This window comes from Condylura cristata, unplaced genomic scaffold, assembly GCF_000260355.1.
Source record: "Condylura cristata isolate star-nosed mole 26May11 unplaced genomic scaffold, ConCri1.0 scaffold00005, whole genome shotgun sequence".
NCBI lineage: Eukaryota > Metazoa > Chordata > Mammalia > Eulipotyphla > Talpidae > Condylura > Condylura cristata.
This window is the reverse complement of record NW_004567106.1, coordinates 59707418-59727196: the sequence shown is the minus strand read 5'-3', so window position 1 is coordinate 59727196 and position 19779 is coordinate 59707418. Positions and strand designations below refer to the sequence as shown.

Here is a 19779-nt window from a genome sequence, read left to right as displayed (position 1 = left end):
CCTGGTGGCACAGCGGATTAAAGTGCAGCACTGCAAGCGAGCTGCAGCCAGTTCAGTGCAAGTTTGATCCCCGCCAGGGAGCTGACCCACATGGCGCGCAGACCTCTCCTATCTCGCTCGCTCACTGCTCCCCTCAGCAGTGTATTTCATCAGGCTGCCTGTTCTGCTTCCCACTCTGTCTCTGGTGAATCCTCTCACCACCTCTGGCCTGTACCCTAGTTCTGTATGAATAAATAAATCTTAAAAAAAAAAAAAACTCAGTAATTAAAAAAAATAAAAAAATCTGAAGAGGGACTGTTGAAGAGGGATTTAAGTCTGCACCGCTTAACCAAAGAACCAAAATTTCAAAGTAATCATTATATCACAATAAGTAAATTGTTTTATTTCCTTTCTTTTCCTCTCTGGTTCGTTGTTCAGGCTGAATTTAGCTTTTTTGAGCTATGATGATTCCCTGCCCTTCATTTGTTTACTTGGATTCCTTATCTCCTTCCTAAAAGTGCTAATTTACTTATTTTTTTTTTTTGAAAATTTAAGTTTCCAGGCTTTTGAAATGACAATTTCTCCATTCCCTTTAGGCTGGGCTATTAGAAATCCATGTGGGCTAAAGGCTGTGGGGCCTAAAGGCTGAGGGCCCTGTCCACATTCTGACCTGTTAACAGCATGGTTGAAGAATAGCTCTGTCCTGCATGGCCCTGACCCCTTACCTCCCTGCCTGCGGTCCCTGCCTTCTTATTCCCCACTGGCCATTCCATGCAGCCGCCTCTGTTGCCTCTGTTCTCGCCCCCTTCTGCTGTTTACAATGGGGGAGGTGCAGCAGGTCATTAGAGGTCCATGCTGGTTCCACGCACCTGAAACCGTTTAGGCTGGAGGGGGCTGGCCTATGAAATCGCTTTGTTACCACAGAAAAGGATTTCTCAGTGTATTTTTCACCAAGATGACTTCCAACAACAAATTTTGGAGAAGCTGAGTGTGTGTCTCATCCCACAGAGCAGCAAACACTATGGGCCTGCGTCCTAAGTCCCACCCTGCTAACATGAGTGAGTTACTGCTTTTGGGATCAGGACAGCCCTGATGTTCCCCAATATCCTGCTGTAGTCTAGTGCTGTAGTCTACTTTTTGCCACCAGACTTGGTTTCTACAGCCCCATCAGAGGCGGCAACACACTTCATCCCCCAACATTCATCGGGGCATTGAACTATCTGGTTGCAAACAGATTTCAACATCTCTTTACTCCTCCTACATGCCACAGTGAATCGTATTCACCTTCCTTTGGAGTAAACACTGTGGCCACCTCAGCTGCATCTGAGTTTGTTAACAAGTCCTCAGGGGAAACCATTACCTCCTCTCCTTTAGAAATAAGCCCTGGTCCTTACACTGAAGGGAGTCAGAATGTACCTCATGTTTTCCACTATGTATAGGGTTCCCAGGACACTCACACTTCACTGAATATCCAAGCTACTGGCTGGAGTCTCAATGAAATCAAGGTTTCCAAGTCTTTAACAAGATATACCTAAAGACTGTCTTGTCACTAACTGGCCTATTTCTAATCTCTTCTCACTATAATCAGTTCTGAATAGACCAGTCTTAAAACATAATCAAAATGATAATAACTGTAATTCCTGAAGCACTAATTACAAGCTAGACAGTCTGATATGAGTTATATATATATATATATATCATCTCATTGAAATAATTTTGATTCTGTTTAGTGAAAATTTATCCTCATTATAAGGCTGAGGAGACCAAAGCTTGGATGTCAAGTTTCTCAAGATCAAAGTAGCAAATCTACAATTTAAACCTGCATCTCTATGACCTTGGAACTCTTTTTTCAGCTACTAGACTAAACAGCCTCATGAAAATATCTGTACATTAGCCTACCACGGCCTTCTAGTATTTAGTACAACTAATCTAAACTCTCACTGGTATTTTTCAGATTTTGGAGGAGGTGATCCCACCTGTGAATTTCTACAATCTCCATAGTTTGTTCTACATGATTCAACAGTGAAATATACTCCAAGTAACACTGTTCACTGTATGTTTTAATTGATGCCCCCCAATAATAGTATTATTTCTTTGAAGACAGCCCAATCTTTAATACAACCCTACCTAGCAGTGCCATATACTCACTCAATGACATTCGAACAGGTGCAGGACATAATGTGGACAGTCGTCTTACTATGAACCAGGCACTGACCAAAGTATCGCACATGTATGGACTTAATCCATCCCCACCACACCCCTTTTATTTCCTCATTTTACAGAAGAGGAAAGCTGACCCAAGGTCAAACAACAAGGAACTGGGGTTCAAGCCCAAAATTATGGCTTTAAGGGCCACACTCCTAACCAGTCAGTAAAATGTCTGGGTCCGTTGAAAATAAAATTGTGTCAGGAAGGAAGAAAAATGATATGAAGATGATCTTTTCTGTCAACAACCAGTAGATGGGACCAAGCAGGTAATGTTGTAATTTAGTTTTAAAAACTACCTTACTCGAGAATACCGTTCTGCAGCATCTTTCCTACACATGCCCAGAGGGAAAACTCCATTATTTTTCCCATTTACTGAAAACCTGCTTTATTTCAAAGTCAATGATAAACATGGGAAACAAATTCCATGAAAATCAGCTCTCTCCTGCTTCAACATGGAGTAATAATCCCAACAAAAAGCAGTTTCTTTTATGGAGGTTAAAAGCAAACTAATTCTGACGTCTCTTGATTTGTTGTAGTCCTGTGGTCCCTTTAAAAACACAAAAGTACTCCAACCTTTTTGCTTTCAGTCTGTTAAACAGGTACAGAATAGGATATAGCAAAAGGAACCCACGGTCCTGACGGCAGGCTTGAGCTACCGTCAAAAGGCTGGATTACGGCCGGTGTAGGCGAGGCTCAAGCACCACTCGTGACCATCTGAGTCACAGCATCCCTCCTACAACCCCCAGGTTGGGACGGACTCGCCATCCCCGTGTTCTCCACCCCGCCCCCACCTGTTGAGAGCCATGGTGACTGTAGCTCCTTGTTGCATCTCCTGAGACGCTGCCACTGCAGCCTCTGCCAGCGACGCCACTGCCTGGGTAGCTTCTGACGCTTGCGTTGTCTGGATGGTCATTTCACCTCCCTGTAACGTGGCCCAATTTTGTTCCACCTGAGGAAGAAGAGAGGTGATGGTTAAGAATCAAAGTCACATAGGATTATGATTTTTAAGTCATTTCTAACAAACTGCTATGTGCTCAGTGAAATATATACGTGTGTGTATATACAGACACACACACATATATATTTATACTTTAAATCAGCATGACCTACAAAATGTAGATATAGTTTGGAGTATACTATCTATTCTGCTAAAAAAGGAGTTTTTAGAGTATACAGTTAAAATTGCTTCTATTTGCATAAAGAAATTCTGGAAGGACACACAAAAGAAATCACTGATTGTAAGTGTGCAGAGGGTATGTGTGTGCAGGCTGGATAGGAGACAAACAGAAAGCAAGATTCTCCACACTGTACTTCTCCACGTTTTTTGAAATATCTGGACCATATCAATGCACTACCTATTTAAAAATTAAACAATTTTTCGAGTAAACCATAAATGTAATTCTAAAAAATTTCAAACAGTACAAAGAGAATATAAAGCAGTACTCCAAAAGCCAAATATTTTTACTTATTTATCTTTGCAAAGTCATTCACTCCATGTGCAAGCATGCTTACAGCACACTCCTGTGTCCCCCCAACCTCCCCCCTCCTTTTTAAAAATGGAAATGGCTGCATATTCTATATATCTTTTGCTACTTTGTTTTTTTTCCTTCCACAAATAATGCAGTTCTGAAACAGCTATTTTGGAATGAATTAGACCGCTTCATTCATTCATGATTCATAATAATGGCTGCACAGCATTATATTACAGACACACTATGATTTATTAAGTAACCTATCTTTCTAAGGGCATTTAGATAGTTTCCAGTCTTTTGCTATTACAAACAATACTGCAATGAATATCTTTATAAACTACGTTGTATACTGTATGTTAGTTATTTATAGGGTAAATTCCTAGAACTGATACTGGTAGACAAGAAGTCACTTTACATTTTTATTTCTGATGAAAGCTGCCAAATTCAGCAAAGATTTTTTTTTTAATTAGAAAAAAAAATGCTTTCTTTTAGCTGGAAAGAATTATGAATAAAACAAAGCATACTACCTAGTACTAGACTATATGAGAATTCAGCGTTGCTAGTGAGTCCAGCACAAGATTTCTCAACTTGGGTGTTGATAACATTCTGGGTCAACAGCTCTACCGAAGGGGCTGTTCTGGGCACTGCGGGACATTCAGCTGCACCCTTGGCTCCATGGTAGCCAGATGCTAACAGCACCTTCCCCAGTCACAACAATGAAACATATCTCTAACTATACTCTCCAGGGGGTTATTCCTGGTTGAGAACCACTGATTTTAGTACAACAGTTTTCTTTATTCAGAATCTTCAATCCTTTTCACGCAATAAATAAATTGCGGTTAACTGGTCTTCCTATAAACAAAAAGCTGCAGGGGCATTAAAACCCATTTCAGTTCAGTAATCTGGTAGGCAATAAACCAGCTCAGGCATAATATTTCTATAACCTCTTAGAGCTCAATTATACATACTGGAGTTCTTAAGAGTCCGAGCTTCACACTGTTCAGGCCCAGTGAGTAGTAAACAGGACCTGTGTGATCCATGTTCCAAGAAAGTGCCATGAACTCAGGTATTTAAATGCCTCCTACTTTGTTTCTATTACCATACTGAGATTATGACAGCGTTTTTCAGAATATCTGTGGAAAGCTCCCAGAAAACGCGACCTTCCTCTGAGCGACCTCTGTATTTGCCCCAGAGTTCTCTCTTCAGTGGCCAGCAAGCCTCCCGGTCCATCACTAGCAGGCAGAGCTATCTCATTTTCTTCCCCTTAGAGATGCAATGCTGTCCATCCACAAACTCTTGCTTCCTAAGGTAGTTATGTGTTTGATCTCATTATTCCAATGAGCATCACTACAAACTTATGCTGCTTTTAGACAGCAAGTGATACCAACTCTTAGATGGTCATGATTCCACTCAAAATATCAGCTGAAGCTGGCCTGCCCTGGCGCCTTCTGCCTTTGAAACCTTCCGCTTGTTGGAGCTGCTTCTCTGTTTCGGGAAGTTGCGTTACACGGCATGGAAGATTAATGCCGTAAAGAATGGAAAAGAAATAGGAAGAAGCAGAGGAAAAGATTGCTGTTCAGAAATATGATGGGGGATAAATAAATCAATCTGCTTCGGTGTTAATATTTCTTTGGAATTCACTATTCTTGAGCGCCTCCGTGTGTTTGCTCGGGGTGCTGCCCCCCCTGCCCCTCTGCGGAGCCACTGTGTGGTTACTGATGTCTGTCTGCGTGTCAACATATCCCAAAGGAAGGGCCACACAAGCTCTAGGAGGGAAAGACCATCGGAGAATGTACCATTAGCTCTCAGGCTTTTCTGATGATGGGGCTCTCCCAACTGTGGCTCCTCTTAGCCCTCCAGCTGCGATGACCCACCTGTGGCTGTTCCAAGCTTTCACAACTGCACACTTACCGTGCCTTATAAGCGCTACACCCATGCCTCCAGCCTGTGCTTCTTGCTCACCCTTCTAGCCTGAGTTCAGATAAGACTGAAGGAGGCAAGATAACTCCATTGCCCAACAGTTAGTCCAGGACTAAGGAACCTCCTGTGTGTTCGTAGCAGCTTGGGCCTGCTTCCATGAGACTCTTACCTCCCTACAAGACCACTTATCTGCATGCTCCTTAAAGGCCAAGAGCAATCTTTGTCTTCCTGTGACAACAGCACCTGGTACTCAGAAGGTGTTTACAACAGGAAGGATGAAGGATATCGCCTTTTACTCCTATTTTTCTACACTGTTCTTTAGTTTACCCATATTTCATAAAAACCCACCTACAAAGAATGGTGCTACCTCAAAACAGTATGTGTACCGATAAGTTCAGTTTAAAATATATCTCTGATATCTTTGTACTTTGGTTTTTTTCTTCTTCTAATAAATCATATACCATCATTATCATTCTATTTCAAATTTCAACCTTCTGACGCATAAGGCAATCAATATCACCAATACCAAAGGTTGTCATGTCACACATCAGAATCCTCAAATCTACTTTTATTTGTAAATATGCTGTCAAAATTTAAATTGCACAAATATTTTGAAATCAATAAACATAAGTTTACTTAAAATTATTTTAAAAATTCTTTCCTTGCTCATTTCTAAATGTCTATGGAACTTTTTTTATATCCCTAATTAATTTTAGGCTACTGAAGGTTAGGGATTTTTGTTTCTTTTGTAACTACTTAGATTTTATTAAGTATTCCCAGCATACAAGGAGTATTCAAACAGACTTGAGAGACCATATATTAATAGAAGAGATAGCCCTATAGATCTATAGCCTAATAGATCACCCTATTTATAAATGCAAGTAGCTCTATGTTGAAGGCAGAGTAGTTTGATAATTAAGAGCTCTCAACAGTAAGGGTCCACAAAATTATCTTACAACATCTAGAAGCATAGATGGTGTTTACTTTGTAAGGTCACTTTCTCTTCCTTGGGAAAAAAGATGCTTAAGCGCAGGACAGCAGGATGCTCCCACTGAGTCACTGACGTGACACTCCTATAGGCTGTCTTCTTTGGCTGACGTGGTCTTATCTACCCCAAGTTGGTGAGATATTTTGACTAATTATAGTTCTTTGGGCTCAAAACCAAGATGCTAACAACCATATCAACACCTAAGAAATCAGAAAGCCAACAGGGTCCATGCTATAAAATCTAAAATGTGTTGTCACCTTCTCATATAACCCATGCTGCTTCTTTTGATTTCTGTTCCATCGAAAGTGTTTCCTTCCTCTCTCTCTTTCTCACTTCCCTCAACCCCCATCCATTTCCCTCTTAACATCTCTCCCTCTTCACCTCCAAAGGGCCAACATTGTTTTAGGGGCCAACTACTCAAACAAATCAGAAATTCTGTGCACTCACAGAAAAGTGAATCCAATGAATTTAGAAGAAATGATTCAAACTACCTAGGGGAAACTCAAAAACCTTTCCCCCACTGCATGAAATATGCATTTTTCCCTTCTCACCTGCACACCACCTCTTCCCTGCCCCCCCCCCCACCAAAACAGAAAGTGTGGAAAGAGCTAGATTTTTTTTTAATACCTGGCTGAATTTGGGTATTTACCAGTAGGTCTTTTACATACACATTTCACTCTCTCCTTCAACAGAGGACTTTAAAATGATGTTTGTACAAAGCAACAGAATAAGACTTTTCCTTTACCTTCCTACATATGAACTTTAGAATACACTAATTATTTTTATATATGAGACATTGTTTAGTAAAATCAGCCAAAGAAGTATCTAGGAAAAGATTTTATTTTTAAATAGCACCAGAAAACCTTCCAGAGGCAATGTGGTTTCCCTGAGTCAGGCAACGAGTATCAACTCTATTAAGTGTGCACACCAATGTTTTCTCTACCTCTCACTCTTCAAGGAATGTCCTTCCGTTTTAGTGTTTTCGGAGGTTGATAAATATTTCTCTCAGTTAATCCATACCCTTTCTGTGATGCTTAAAAACTTTTAAAAAGTTGGCCCTCCCTGGTGGCGCAGCGGGTTAGAGCACAGCACTAAGAAGCTGAAGCCACTTCCGCATGAGTTCGATTCCCGGCTGCCCCGGAGGTGACCCCATAGCGCGGCAGACCTCTCCTGACCCGCCTGCTGCTCCCCTCAGCAGTGTACTTCATTGATCTGCCTGTTCTGTTCCCCACTCTGTCTCTGGTGAAGCCTCTCGCCACTCCTGAGCCTCTGGCTGTACCCCAGTTCTGTATGTGCAAATAAGTCTTAAAAAAAAAACAAACAACTTTTAAAAAGTGTATGTTCTGTTGATCTTTACCTTTCTACACTGAAAAACCAAATGTCAGCTCTTACCCCAAACGTCCCCAACTCCCTAGGTGGAAAAATTTTTCCTGAAGAGAGAAATCATTTTGTAACACCTCTTGCAGCTGGGACAACAGCCGATTAGGCCCACTTCTTTCCTTCACAGGCAGGTGCTTCTAAGGGTGTGGGCTGACTCCACATTCACTAGTAGCACAGCAGGGATTCTGCAGTGAGGACCCCAGCAGTGTTTCCCTTCCTCTCCCTAGCTGTGAGACCTTTATCAGTTCTCTCCCTTCCTGAGATGCACAAAGGAAAGTGACGTGGTGGTGTTCTAAGCAGAAATGCTCCAAGATTTTAAACATACGTGAGGTCACACTTTAAGTTTTACTTCTGATTCTGCTTTTTAACACTTGCTGGCTATTTGTCAAATTTCAGGAGTACACCACACTGGTACCTTTAGGGAAAATTCCACAGTGATGTAATGAATGCTTTCCTAAAGCTTCACTGAAGCTAGGAACTCAAAGCCTAAACAACCTTTCCCTAACTGCATTACCTTGCTTCAAAACTCATTCTGACTTTGATAAGTCACCTAACCTCTCTATACATTTCACTTTTCTCTTCTATAAAATGAATACTGTGATAGAAGCTACACATCGTGGAAATGAGTATGTACTTCACTAGGACCCAATGAAAATTAGCTACTTTCAGTTTCACAGTCCACGATTATCTTGATTTTTCTTGTGAAGTCTTTTCAAAGGCATGTTTAAAATACGACAAACTGGGTCAAACTGGTTTACAAATATATTCATTCCTTCATAGATGCCTTAGTTAGCTCCAGCTTTAATCATACAATTTTTTTCCAAAGATGAAAATTATCTAAGTTCACAGCATAAAAATAAAAGACTAATCTCCTTTTATTTGTGTATTATATAAAATGCTACCCTGCTAATGTAAAACTAAATTCCTGACCTCTAGATCACAATGATCCATGAATTTCAGTTGTTATAAATAATGTACACAGCCTAAGACACTTTGCAAAACTAAAGTTTGATATTTTGAAAGGTTTAAATAAAGGAATGCTACAACTGTGTAGGCTACATAGAGTCTCTTCCTATTTCATGTCCTCATCTATATATTCAAGTTTTTCAGTAGAAGTACACAGAATCTTTGCTCTTACCTCTCCATCAGCCACAGCAGAATAATTGACTTGGGCAACAGTGACTGTGGTTGGCAACTCTGAAGCATCAGCCAATGTGGCTACTGTTGCCCCTGTACCAACCTAAAGAAAAATGTGGAAAGTAATGTGTCAATACCTGGATTCTTCTTTACCCAGAAGTTAAGATACAATTAGTGGCAAAACTCAGCACAGGTAACAATTAATATGCCTTGTAATATGAAATGAGTTACTTAAATTATATTTAAGACACTAACATGAATCTCAACATTTAATGTCAACTAAGCCATCAGCTTCCCTGGGTAGTCAATGTCAATCAATCAGCTTTCTACTCTCATCCCAGTCTAAATTTTAGAGGTCCTCTATCTACTAACATAATGGGTTTTACCTCAGAAGAGGTAATTCAGAAGGAATATTTCCTGGTCATTGACAGAATGAAATGATTAAAAAAAAAAAAAAGACATTTTACAGTACTTTGTTTTTAGAAATATCCGGGAAAACTATTCACAGGCATGTAAATAACAATAAAAAATATTCCAGGTTTCAAAACTCAGTTTCAGGTAGGAAGGTCTTGGGGAGCTGTAAAGATCACAGAAGCATTTACACAAAGGAAACGTTCTATAATCTGTGGTGAGGCGCCCACTGACCCACCTCAGAAACCACAACACAAGGTTTACTCACCTGGATGAGCGAGACAGTGCCATCAGGGTTACTAAAGGTCTGGACTACAGTCTGTGATGGCACAAGATGGGCTATACTGTGTGTGGTTGTGGCTTGTGTTTGTGTTTGCTGGTCTTCAAAGGCATATAAAAGGTCCTCCCTCCCGTGCTGTTTATAACAGTTTTTAACTATGGTCCGTAGTGCCTGAGTCCATGAAACCTGTCACCAAAAGATCAGAAAGGCACATTATGCCACAAAGAATTGCATAATGTTGGTTATTCAATCCACTATGGAATAAATAGTTGCTTATTTACCAAATCAAACCTCACACAGAAAAATCCTTTATGGTTATTTTCTATAATCCGATTCTGACACAAAGAAACTTAGTACCAAATACCAAAGACTGTTTCCCATTTGTTTCCTTACTGACCAAAATCTCATTTAACTTGTACACTTTTATTTATTTATTTTTAGAGATTTCTTTTATTTATTTATGCATATAGGCGCTGGGGTGTAGGCCAGAGGTGTGGGAGTAGGGAACACTCTCTTTACCAGAGACAGAGTGGGGAGCAAAACAGGCAGATGTACTGAAATACACTGGTGAGGGGAGCAGCGGGTGAGACAGGAGAGGTCTGTGCCATGGAGGTCAGTTCCCTGGCCAGGGATTGAACATGTGCTGCAGTGGCTGTGGAGAGCTTCATAGTGCTGAGACTTAACCCCCTGTGTCACCAGGGAGGAGGCTCTAACTTTCAGGTTTTAAACCTTATTCTAACCCAAGGACAATTTCTAAACTTGTCTAAATTTCTAAATTTCTTTTGTCAAGAGTTTCCTGTCAAGATTGTTAGTAAACTTCCAAGCTAAATGAAAAACAAGCAGAAGAAGTGTTTTTTAGGAATGATGTCTAGTTTTTCTTCTTTTTTAAAAATAAGTTTTGTTGTCAGCAGACCTACCTGGTTGACTTTATATTGTTGCAACTCTGTATTTATCAACAGTGACACTTACTAACTACAAAAAAAGACATTTGTAAAGTCTTCACAAAGTGGTTAATGCTTTTACTTCAAGTTTCTTTGGTTTTCCAATAGCCTCAATAAAAATTAAAACCATTTTAAAAGGCAACAACACAAAGAAAGGTGTAAATTTACGCCCCCACCCCATCCCTTTCTTCACCGTGATGGAAGGATAAATGGGGAATGCAATGGAGCAAGGAACACGTAAGCTCTTTTGGAGACAGGCTTAACTGTTACACAAATGATTTACAATGTTTTAGCAAAAGAACTGGAAACAACAAAAACTGAGGTGAAGCAAAGAGAGGCCAGAGAAATCCTCACCCTCTGCTTTTGCTCCTCTGTGCGGACATCACTCCGGACATTGGCCCAGGGGATATCTTCAGGCCACCAGATGGGCTTACAGCTCTCTTTGCCCCAGCCTGGTTTTCCTCGACCTGTGGAGTACTTGAGCATCTCTGGAATAAATGCCCGAAGCTGAGCCTGGAAGAGAAGAGAGTGGTCATCAGCAGCCATGGGATGCATCTATATTTTGGGATGAATCACCAAATTTGAAGACTATGAAACAGAGAACCTTCTTGGAGGGCTCTTGAGAGTTCAAAATGTGATGGTGAGAACCCATAATTTCCCTAGGTCACTACAGCTCCATGGGGGATTGAGAATTATGTTAGTAAAGTAGACCCGAAGCTTCATTTCATTAACATGTTCCTGCAAGATCAAGAACCTCTGTCCCCAAGTCTGATTTCTGCTTTCCAAGACACTACTGATAGTCTAGATTAGTTCCCTTTTGCAGTTCCACAGCATTAAAGTGCCAAATAAAACCAATGTTTTTCAACACTGTTCTGGAGGTAGTGACCAGGCAGTGAGACAAGAGAGAAATAAGGGGGTGAGGTGCAGTCATCATTATTTGTAGATGAGATGACTGTGTATCTGGAAAACCCCAAAGAAGCAAATGAAAACCTACTATTAATAAGAGAATGCAGCAAAGTGGCTGGTTATAAAATATGTGAAATTAAATAGGCTTTTAGCTTAATAAAAAGAAAAAATAGGTTCACAACTCTTACAGTTACAAGTAAGCCAGGCCAATGTCTGAGTCCAGCATATAGATATAGTGACGTGTGTGGTCTTAAACCCATTATGGACTTCAGATTTATTTTAAAAAATCAAATCCAGAGTGAACAGGTTTAAAACCATCTAGCCAACTGCCATTCTTTATCTACTGCCACAGTAACCATGCTGCATAAATACAGAGGGAGGGGGGCCCTACTTTGTTAATATTCTTAATTGCTGACAAAGATTTCTGGCAAGAGAGGCTGTTTATCAAGTTAAGGTCTTCTAAATCCTCTCAGGCCTGATGCTTCCCTTGTAACCTGATGGCCACAGCACACCTGAGATAAGTAGCGCCCACACGGCCTGGGGAGCCTCAGACCAGAGTGGAGAGTTTTAGCAAGGAGTTAGACTCAAGGACAGGGGTTTATAGCTGTAAAACAGAAAACGAGAAGGGAGTGGGAATATCAAATATTAAGAAAATGAGTGCAGCAATACTTTTATATCAAAGATTCTAAATAAATAGCAGGTGTTTTTATTTAAATACTACATTACCAGAAGATACAAATTAAATGTGTAAAGCAAGTTCCGAGTGACAGTATCTACATGGTTAATTCTTCTGCAGAGCCTGCCATTCCACCTTTTTCTAAGTCCTCCTCTTCCAGACAGTCCCCTGCCTCCAGGATATGATATAATACACTCTGTATATATTTGGCTCTGCTAACAGAAATGTATCCATTTGCAAACCCAGGCCATCAGTTGCTCATGAGGTCACTTCTTCAGTTATTTTAAGAAAGTGCATCTCAAAGTCATTTTCCCCTCTATCCTGGCTTCTTAGGAGTGTCTTTTCCCAGCTTTAGATAAAGAGAAGGAAAAGACAAATAATATATATGTTTCTTTATACAGCACACACACATACTCACGTTAAAGTGGCTTTCTCAGATAAACTAAATAAGCCAATACCAGAGATTTTTGTTAGGATCCCCTTTCCTTTAACCCCGTAAGAGTCTTCAAAAGGAGAGCTCTTTATACTACTGGAATTTGAAGAACATGAAGAAAGAAAACTAAACTTCTAAATTAACAAAGTCTGTCTAGAAAGAATTCACTGCCCAGAACACTTGACAATCTGTTCAAATTCCACCTGGGACTCCATGTGTTCTCTGACTCTGATGGCTTTTTCAGCTTCTGAACCCCACCTATTTGCACTATCAGTTTCCTAGACTCCTCAGTTCTGGGCCTCCTTGGCACTTGACTGTGGATACCTTTCATCCTTTCTTGCTTCGGTTCTCTTACATCAGTTTCCCAGTGCATATTAAGGAATGTACTGGTTACTTGAAATACAGACACAACATCAGTCTCATATCAGCCCCCACCCCCATCCCACCCCAAGCAAAACCTTTACCAGCAGAACTATATCTCCTTCCCCCAGACACCAACACTCAAAACCTAAGTCAACTTTACCACATAACCTTTTCCTTCATAACCTACCTAGCGATTAATTCAAATTCAATTCCTTCTCCTTTTAAATGTTTGTGGTATCTATGTCTTCTTCTCTAGTCAATTGAGTCAATCAGAGACAGCAGGCATACACATAGTTGCACTGAGTTAATAGCAGTTTTATTATTATTTCTTCAATCATTAACGATCTTTTCAAATTCAAAGAAAGCGAACTTTCTGAAATGGTTTTCTAATGTTAAACATACTGCAATGTACACAAAGACATGAACCCTTAGTTTTTCAAGGTGGGCATAGTAAAAAAAGGCAAGAGGCAGAAGAATGAGTTTATATGTACCTATAAACCTGGCTGAGGATGAGCGATAAAGAATGCTAGCATGAGGAACAAACCAAAATGATCACTTAGGCTTATTCTTGCATTGAGGTATCAAGCTGTAACCAACTGGTCCCAGTATAAAAGTAGTTTAGGTGATTTATACTGCTGTGAATCTTTGCGAGCAAGTACACAAGCAGATTAAGTAGTGAAATGATCAGAAAATGAAACTCAAATATAATCATAATTAAAGGAAGGAGAGAACAAGGAAAACTTCAAAGATGTTTTATGCACTAGAAATCTTGGGCAAAGTTTCAAAGTTACAGGAAGATAGTAGAGGCTAATTAATATGGAAGGCAGAAGAAACAAAGAGCAAAGAAAAGGCTACTTCACAAACAAAAGCCTTCACTGAATTAAAAATAGAACTAAAGTGAATTAACTGCTTGTGTCCAAGTCCAACAGCGACAAATCTTGGCTCTTCAAAGGGCAAATTATCAACGGTACAAAACTTACCACCACATCTAAGCCAGTGGTCACACTGGGCATAGTGACAATCTGACTTCACTGGAAAAGGGCAATTTTTCACTAGACTATTTTTATACTGTCCAAAAAATACAGTATTATGGCTGAAGGGACTCTTACTCAGGGAAAATTAGCTGTCCAGTATAAAAAGAGTTAAATGACTCCTTTCCAGAATTCAGCACTGCGCTCTCATTACCAGCTGGATTAATTACTGGTCCTGGAGAGTTTTGGAAACCCAAGCTACTCAATGTGCTTGTTAAGGAAGGTTGCTCTTTAATCCGCAGGGGAGACAATCAACAGGATCAGCAAAGGTAAAGCCTGCCCTCTCAGGCTGTTCTTTAATTGGGCTGCAACCAGCTTCCCGAGCCTCCCCTTCTGATTTAGCACTCCAGATGGACGTAAAGTTGCCTAGCTCGGTCACTGAGCCCAGCCCAAACCAGCAAAGGGTAGAAAATGCCACTTCTTTCTAGGCAGACTCAGCTTAGGAAAGAGGTATCAAATTAATGCCAGTGGCAGTCAAAGCACAGGTATGCAGTATCTAGAAATGGTTTTCAAAAACTCTAAAAAGTTTAATCCAGCCAAAAAGGGGAAACAATTCTTACTTGTTTCTACTTGTCAGATATTTTCTACTTGTCAATTTGGTTGTCTTTACTGTCCAACATTGTGTTATACTTATATATTCCCAAAGACCTAGCTCTTCTTTCTTTCTCTCTTTGCCCTGCATGGCCCCAGTCTAGGAATTTTGAAGATTCCTACCTCAGTCTAATTTTAATTACCAAGGAAATATCTTTCCAACCCAAATTCTTGTCAACTCCACCCCCAATGAAAAGGTCAGAGAAGACATAATGAATTTAAAGAGAAGGTAGGTGAAATCAAAATATATTGAAAAAGGATATTTTTGATAGCCTACAGGAAAACAAGAATATGGCAGGGGTAGAACCTAGACAATGTTCAGACTATGGCTTCATTAATTTAAAATTATGAAGTTCCACATTGATAGGCCCAATTACATTCGAGTGTATATTCAAAGAGCATTAGAGAACAAAAGCAGTACTATCATTTTGTTCACAATGTACTCAAAATCGATTCTTTGTTCACTATCGTGCTCAAATCATTTTTTTGCTCACTATTTGCACCACTGACCTAGGTTCACAGAGCTAATGAGGTGGCCTTCTCATTAGAAACACCAACCCTGCATCCTGTTCTCTTAGTAGAGCCAACAGAATTGCTGGCTTCTCGTCATCTCATTTTCCCATAAACCATAAGAACAAGTTTGGAAGGAAAAATAAGTAGAGCTTTGGAATTACTGAACTGGAGGTTCAGCTAATGAAGAAAATTATTCTGAAACCATGTCACACTCCTTTCTCAAGTCAACACTTCTGCTTCTCCATCTTCTTACCCCAGCCAGCCATCAAACTGTCTCCTCACTAATTAACTAATATGCCCTTAAAATCCTATCTTTTTCTTTGCAGGAGTCTCACTGGGATAACAGACTTATCCCAGTGCTACATTCTTGTACAAAATTTAAGTATCAGATTCCTCTTTTCAATTCACCTTTCCCCCAATCCAGACACTTACCCAGAAGTATTAGTGTGATGAACATCCTTCCCCACAAACCAAAGTATACGCATTTACATAATCATACACTGAAAAAAATCATTTTACCTGACTTTTAAAAACACAAGTGGTATCATATTTACATATTTTAGTACAAATTATTTGAGTCACTGAGCATTTTGTTAGAGATTTTCTCATGGTAAGACAACCAGAATCATCTCATTTTTATATAAAAAAATCCACGGTATAGGCTTTCCATTTTATTTAGTCATTCATTCTGCTATTAATGAACATTTAGGCTGCTTAGTTGTTCTGCTTGGACATACATTTTTGTGCATACATGTAAATATTTGTCTAGCAGAAAATTGGAATTGCTGGCTACAGTTTATAAGCACTTAACATTTTAAAATATACTGCCAAAAGATTCTGCCAATCCCATTCCCACCAACAGCGCTGTGCATGGCAGTATCTTTTTCCTCCCCCCTTACCCTCCCCTACAATTTTCCTGTTATTACTAAGCTTTCTTATTTTGGCTCATTTGATGGGAGAGAAATGGCTTATTTTAATTTCCCTCACTAATCAGGTGTTCGTGTTTACAGTTTTTTTGGTGAACTTTATAATGCTTTGTCTATTTTTCTAATTATCTTTTTCTTATTAATTGAAGGAAATTTCATGCTAAGTATTAATTCTTTGTTATATTTGGAAATATTTTTCTCTAATCTATTTTTATCCTGAATGTGGAATTTATATACCTACCCTTTCTCTTGGAATTCCTGAAGAGAACCTTATTTTTTCACTCAAAATATGCTATGTTCTATTTAAGGTGATATCCACTGTTTCTGTTACCATTACATTCTCTTAATTTCCTCCTGGCTAATATTTACAAAGTGTGAATAGTGCCATAAACATAAAATTTGTCCAGTTTTAGACAGCAAGAAAAGCTTACATTGTATACAGATTCTGATACTCCAGTAAGGAAAGCAATGTGGAATTGTTAGCTACAACAGTGATTTCTCAAAGTTGACTGCACACTGGAATCACCTGGGGAATTTAAACATTACAGATACCTGGATCTCACCACCCAAGATTCTGCTTTAATTGGTCTAGACTGTGGCCTGAACACTAGGATTTTAAATGTGCAACCATGTTTGAGGACCACTGACCTAAAATAAAAATTCACTATTTTATCATACAGTAAAATAAAATGTGCTATTTTAATTACTATTTTAATATACAGAATACATTGTCATTATGTACACTCACAATGCTGTACAACCACCACCACTACTTCCAGAGTCCATTCATGATCATCCCAAACAGAAACTCTGACCCATTAAACAGTGACTCCCCATGTGTACCCCCCAGTCCTGGTGACCTCCATTTCACATGCTGTACTTTGTTTCTATGCATTTGCCCACTCTGGGTACCGCATATAAGTGGAGTCCCACAGTTATTTGTCCACTGTGTCTGGTTCATTTTACTGTGTCAGGGGAGAAGTCAGACTCTTGCTTTGTCAAAATACTGCTCATAAAAACTAAAATGACAGTATTTTCTAAGTAAAAAATGCCAAGACCTGAGAATAACTTCTTCCTAATGAAGCTATTGCTGTGCTAAATGTTTCTAAAGATTTCCCTGAAAACTGGTGAAAATTACTACCCTGTTGCATCATCACTCCAAGGGAATATTAAGGCAACAAAGAGTGTCCCAGTGTGAGTGAGAGGAGTACAGTAAGTTTACCAGGTGGAGAGGGAAGACAAGGAGGAGTGGTTTTCATCAGTAATACTGGACGGGTCTTTCCACAGATATTTCTGTAATTATAACCTATGCCTCAATCTCTTCTAGCACAAATCCCAAAAAGACTTGAACATCCAAGAATAAGGGAATCTTATAGACTTGAGTGCTGTATGCTGAAGAATTGATTTTCCACTAGCAAAATCATTATTATTGTTAAAAACTCTTCAAAAAAAAAAAAGTAATTCCTTGAACTCAAAATGTAGTCTGAGAATTAGCAACTCTGCAGTCACTTGGGGGCTTGCTAGAAGGCAAAATCTTCACAGTCCCACTCCAGACCTACTGATTTACAACATGCATTTAAACTAAGACTCTCAGGTAACTAACTCCTATCACACTGAAGTTTGAGAAGCACTACTATGGACCATTCTCTGATCTCCAGTGTGAAGAATTCTAGAAAATTTGGTTATTCTGCCTTTCAAAATCTCTGAAAAAGACTGACTTGATCATTTCCTTGTAACTGAACTCCTGGGCTGCAGAATCTACAAGTTTCTTCTGCTAGGCTTTATTTCATCTTGTTTCTTAACTCAATTCTTACGCAACATGTCAGACAGATACTGAATAAATACTAGTCACTACTCTTACTGGTACCTAGAAATTTTAGTTTTGGTTATATAGCACTAAAAATACTTGAGAGCTTGGGGAAGGCGAGGGGAACAAGATCAAAACAGGGGTAGTCCCCAGCACATGGGACTATGGTGATAACTCATGGGTGAAGTGGTGGTGGGAAATCCACGGAAATACAACTGAGATGAAAAAGATGTACAAAATGAAGAATAATGTAAAAATATAATTTAAAAATGCTACAGAGCTATGTATTTTTAACTACCCACAACAAGGACTTTATCAGGATCAAGATATACATCTAACAGCAAAAAGAGATGTTTTTCAGGTAAAACATTCTATTCACAAATACAGAATTACTCTTTCACCAAAACCCAAGACAAATAAAATATAATGACACAAAACTACAGAGCTGCTGCCTAAAAGAACAGGATATTTAGATCACACAGAATTTAGAATACTCTGTTATATATAACTTCAATCTATGTGGGAGACAATTTTGATAATGGTTAAAGCAAGCCAGGGAATCCTTTTAAAACCGTAAGTGTTTATTTTTAGATTGGCTGAAAGACTCAACCTGAGTGATGATGTAATACAGCTTTTTTTTTTTTTTAATTTATTTGTGCATACAGAACTGGGGTACAGGCCAGAGGTGCAGGGGCAATGAGAGGCTTCACCAGAGACAGAGTAGGGAGCAGAACAGGCAGATCAATGAAGTACACTGCTGAGGGGAGCAGCGGGCGGGTCAGGAGAGGTCTGCCATGCCATGTGCGTCACCTCTGGGGCCAGGATTAAACTCATGTTGAAGTGGCTTTAGCTTCTGAGTGCTGTGCTTTAACCTGCTGTGCCATCAGGGAGGGCCATAATATAGTTTTATGGGAGAAAGAACAGAGCACTGGTAATATGGACCCAAGCCTAAGTTCTCTCTCAAGCTTGCTTCATGAACTGCTTCTCCTATTTTCTAGCTCAACTTTTCAATACATTATCACCTGTACTGTCCCATTTCATTGCTCAGTGAAATAAAAATTCTAGGTTTATTAATTTTCTCTAAGTGAAAAAATGAGTGAGAAGTGGTATGCTGAGATTATTCAAGTTAATAAACACGGCATATATGAGTGTGCGTAATACCTAGTTGAATACTTTAGTTTTTAAAGCATCTTCCCATACAATACCTCATTTTTATTTCCTCTGATTCAATAAGGTAGGAGGGCAAGCACTTCTCACTCTCAGAAGAAACAAAGAACCAGAGCTAAAATGTAGTAGATTTGATTCTAATAAACCTTGTTAACTTATTAAAAACACAGAACACATAACATCAGACTAATATTGAAAATAACTTACTCCTTTTGGACAACTCAGGCCTCCCCCTAGAACTGAATGTAGAATTATGCCTGTAAGTTAGGGCTTCAGTATAAACATTAGTGATCTCCGTAGTACCAGTGCAGAGGACATGATAACAGAGCTGTCTCACCAAGCCAAGTCCATGTCTACCATAGTGCTCGTGTACAATTCTGGAGTTTTATCAATTAAAGGAAGTTATGAATTACCCATATGGTCTGAAATCTTCAACTCATGTCAAAGTAAGTTATACTTGAGCTTTGTGCTTCCTTACCTATAAAACAGGACTGTACACACCACATTCACTCTCATTCTCTATCTGTCTTTGTCTCTTTCTCTCTCTCTGGAGGGTAAAGATTAAATGAAATACCCCTAAAAAAAATTAGTGTGCCTTCTTCCAACATATAGTAGCTATGTAATAAAAACAGGAGAAAAAAATTGCTGAT

The 19779-nt window shown here is 39.4% G+C and overlaps 1 protein-coding gene across 1 annotated transcript in view; it reads right to left on the bottom strand.

Moving 5' to 3' along the window:
- The window catches only part of NRF1 (nuclear respiratory factor 1), a 65050-nt gene that overhangs the window by 30204 nt on the left and 15067 nt on the right, over positions 1-19779 (bottom strand). The window contains exons 4-7 of the mRNA XM_004677036.2: positions 11071-11229; positions 9764-9961; positions 9086-9187; positions 2979-3136 (exon numbers count right to left, since the gene is read on the bottom strand). Coding sequence (XP_004677093.1) covers positions 2979-3136; positions 9086-9187; positions 9764-9961; positions 11071-11229 — 617 coding nt within the window. The remainder of the gene's footprint in view (positions 1-2978; positions 3137-9085; positions 9188-9763; positions 9962-11070; positions 11230-19779) is intronic.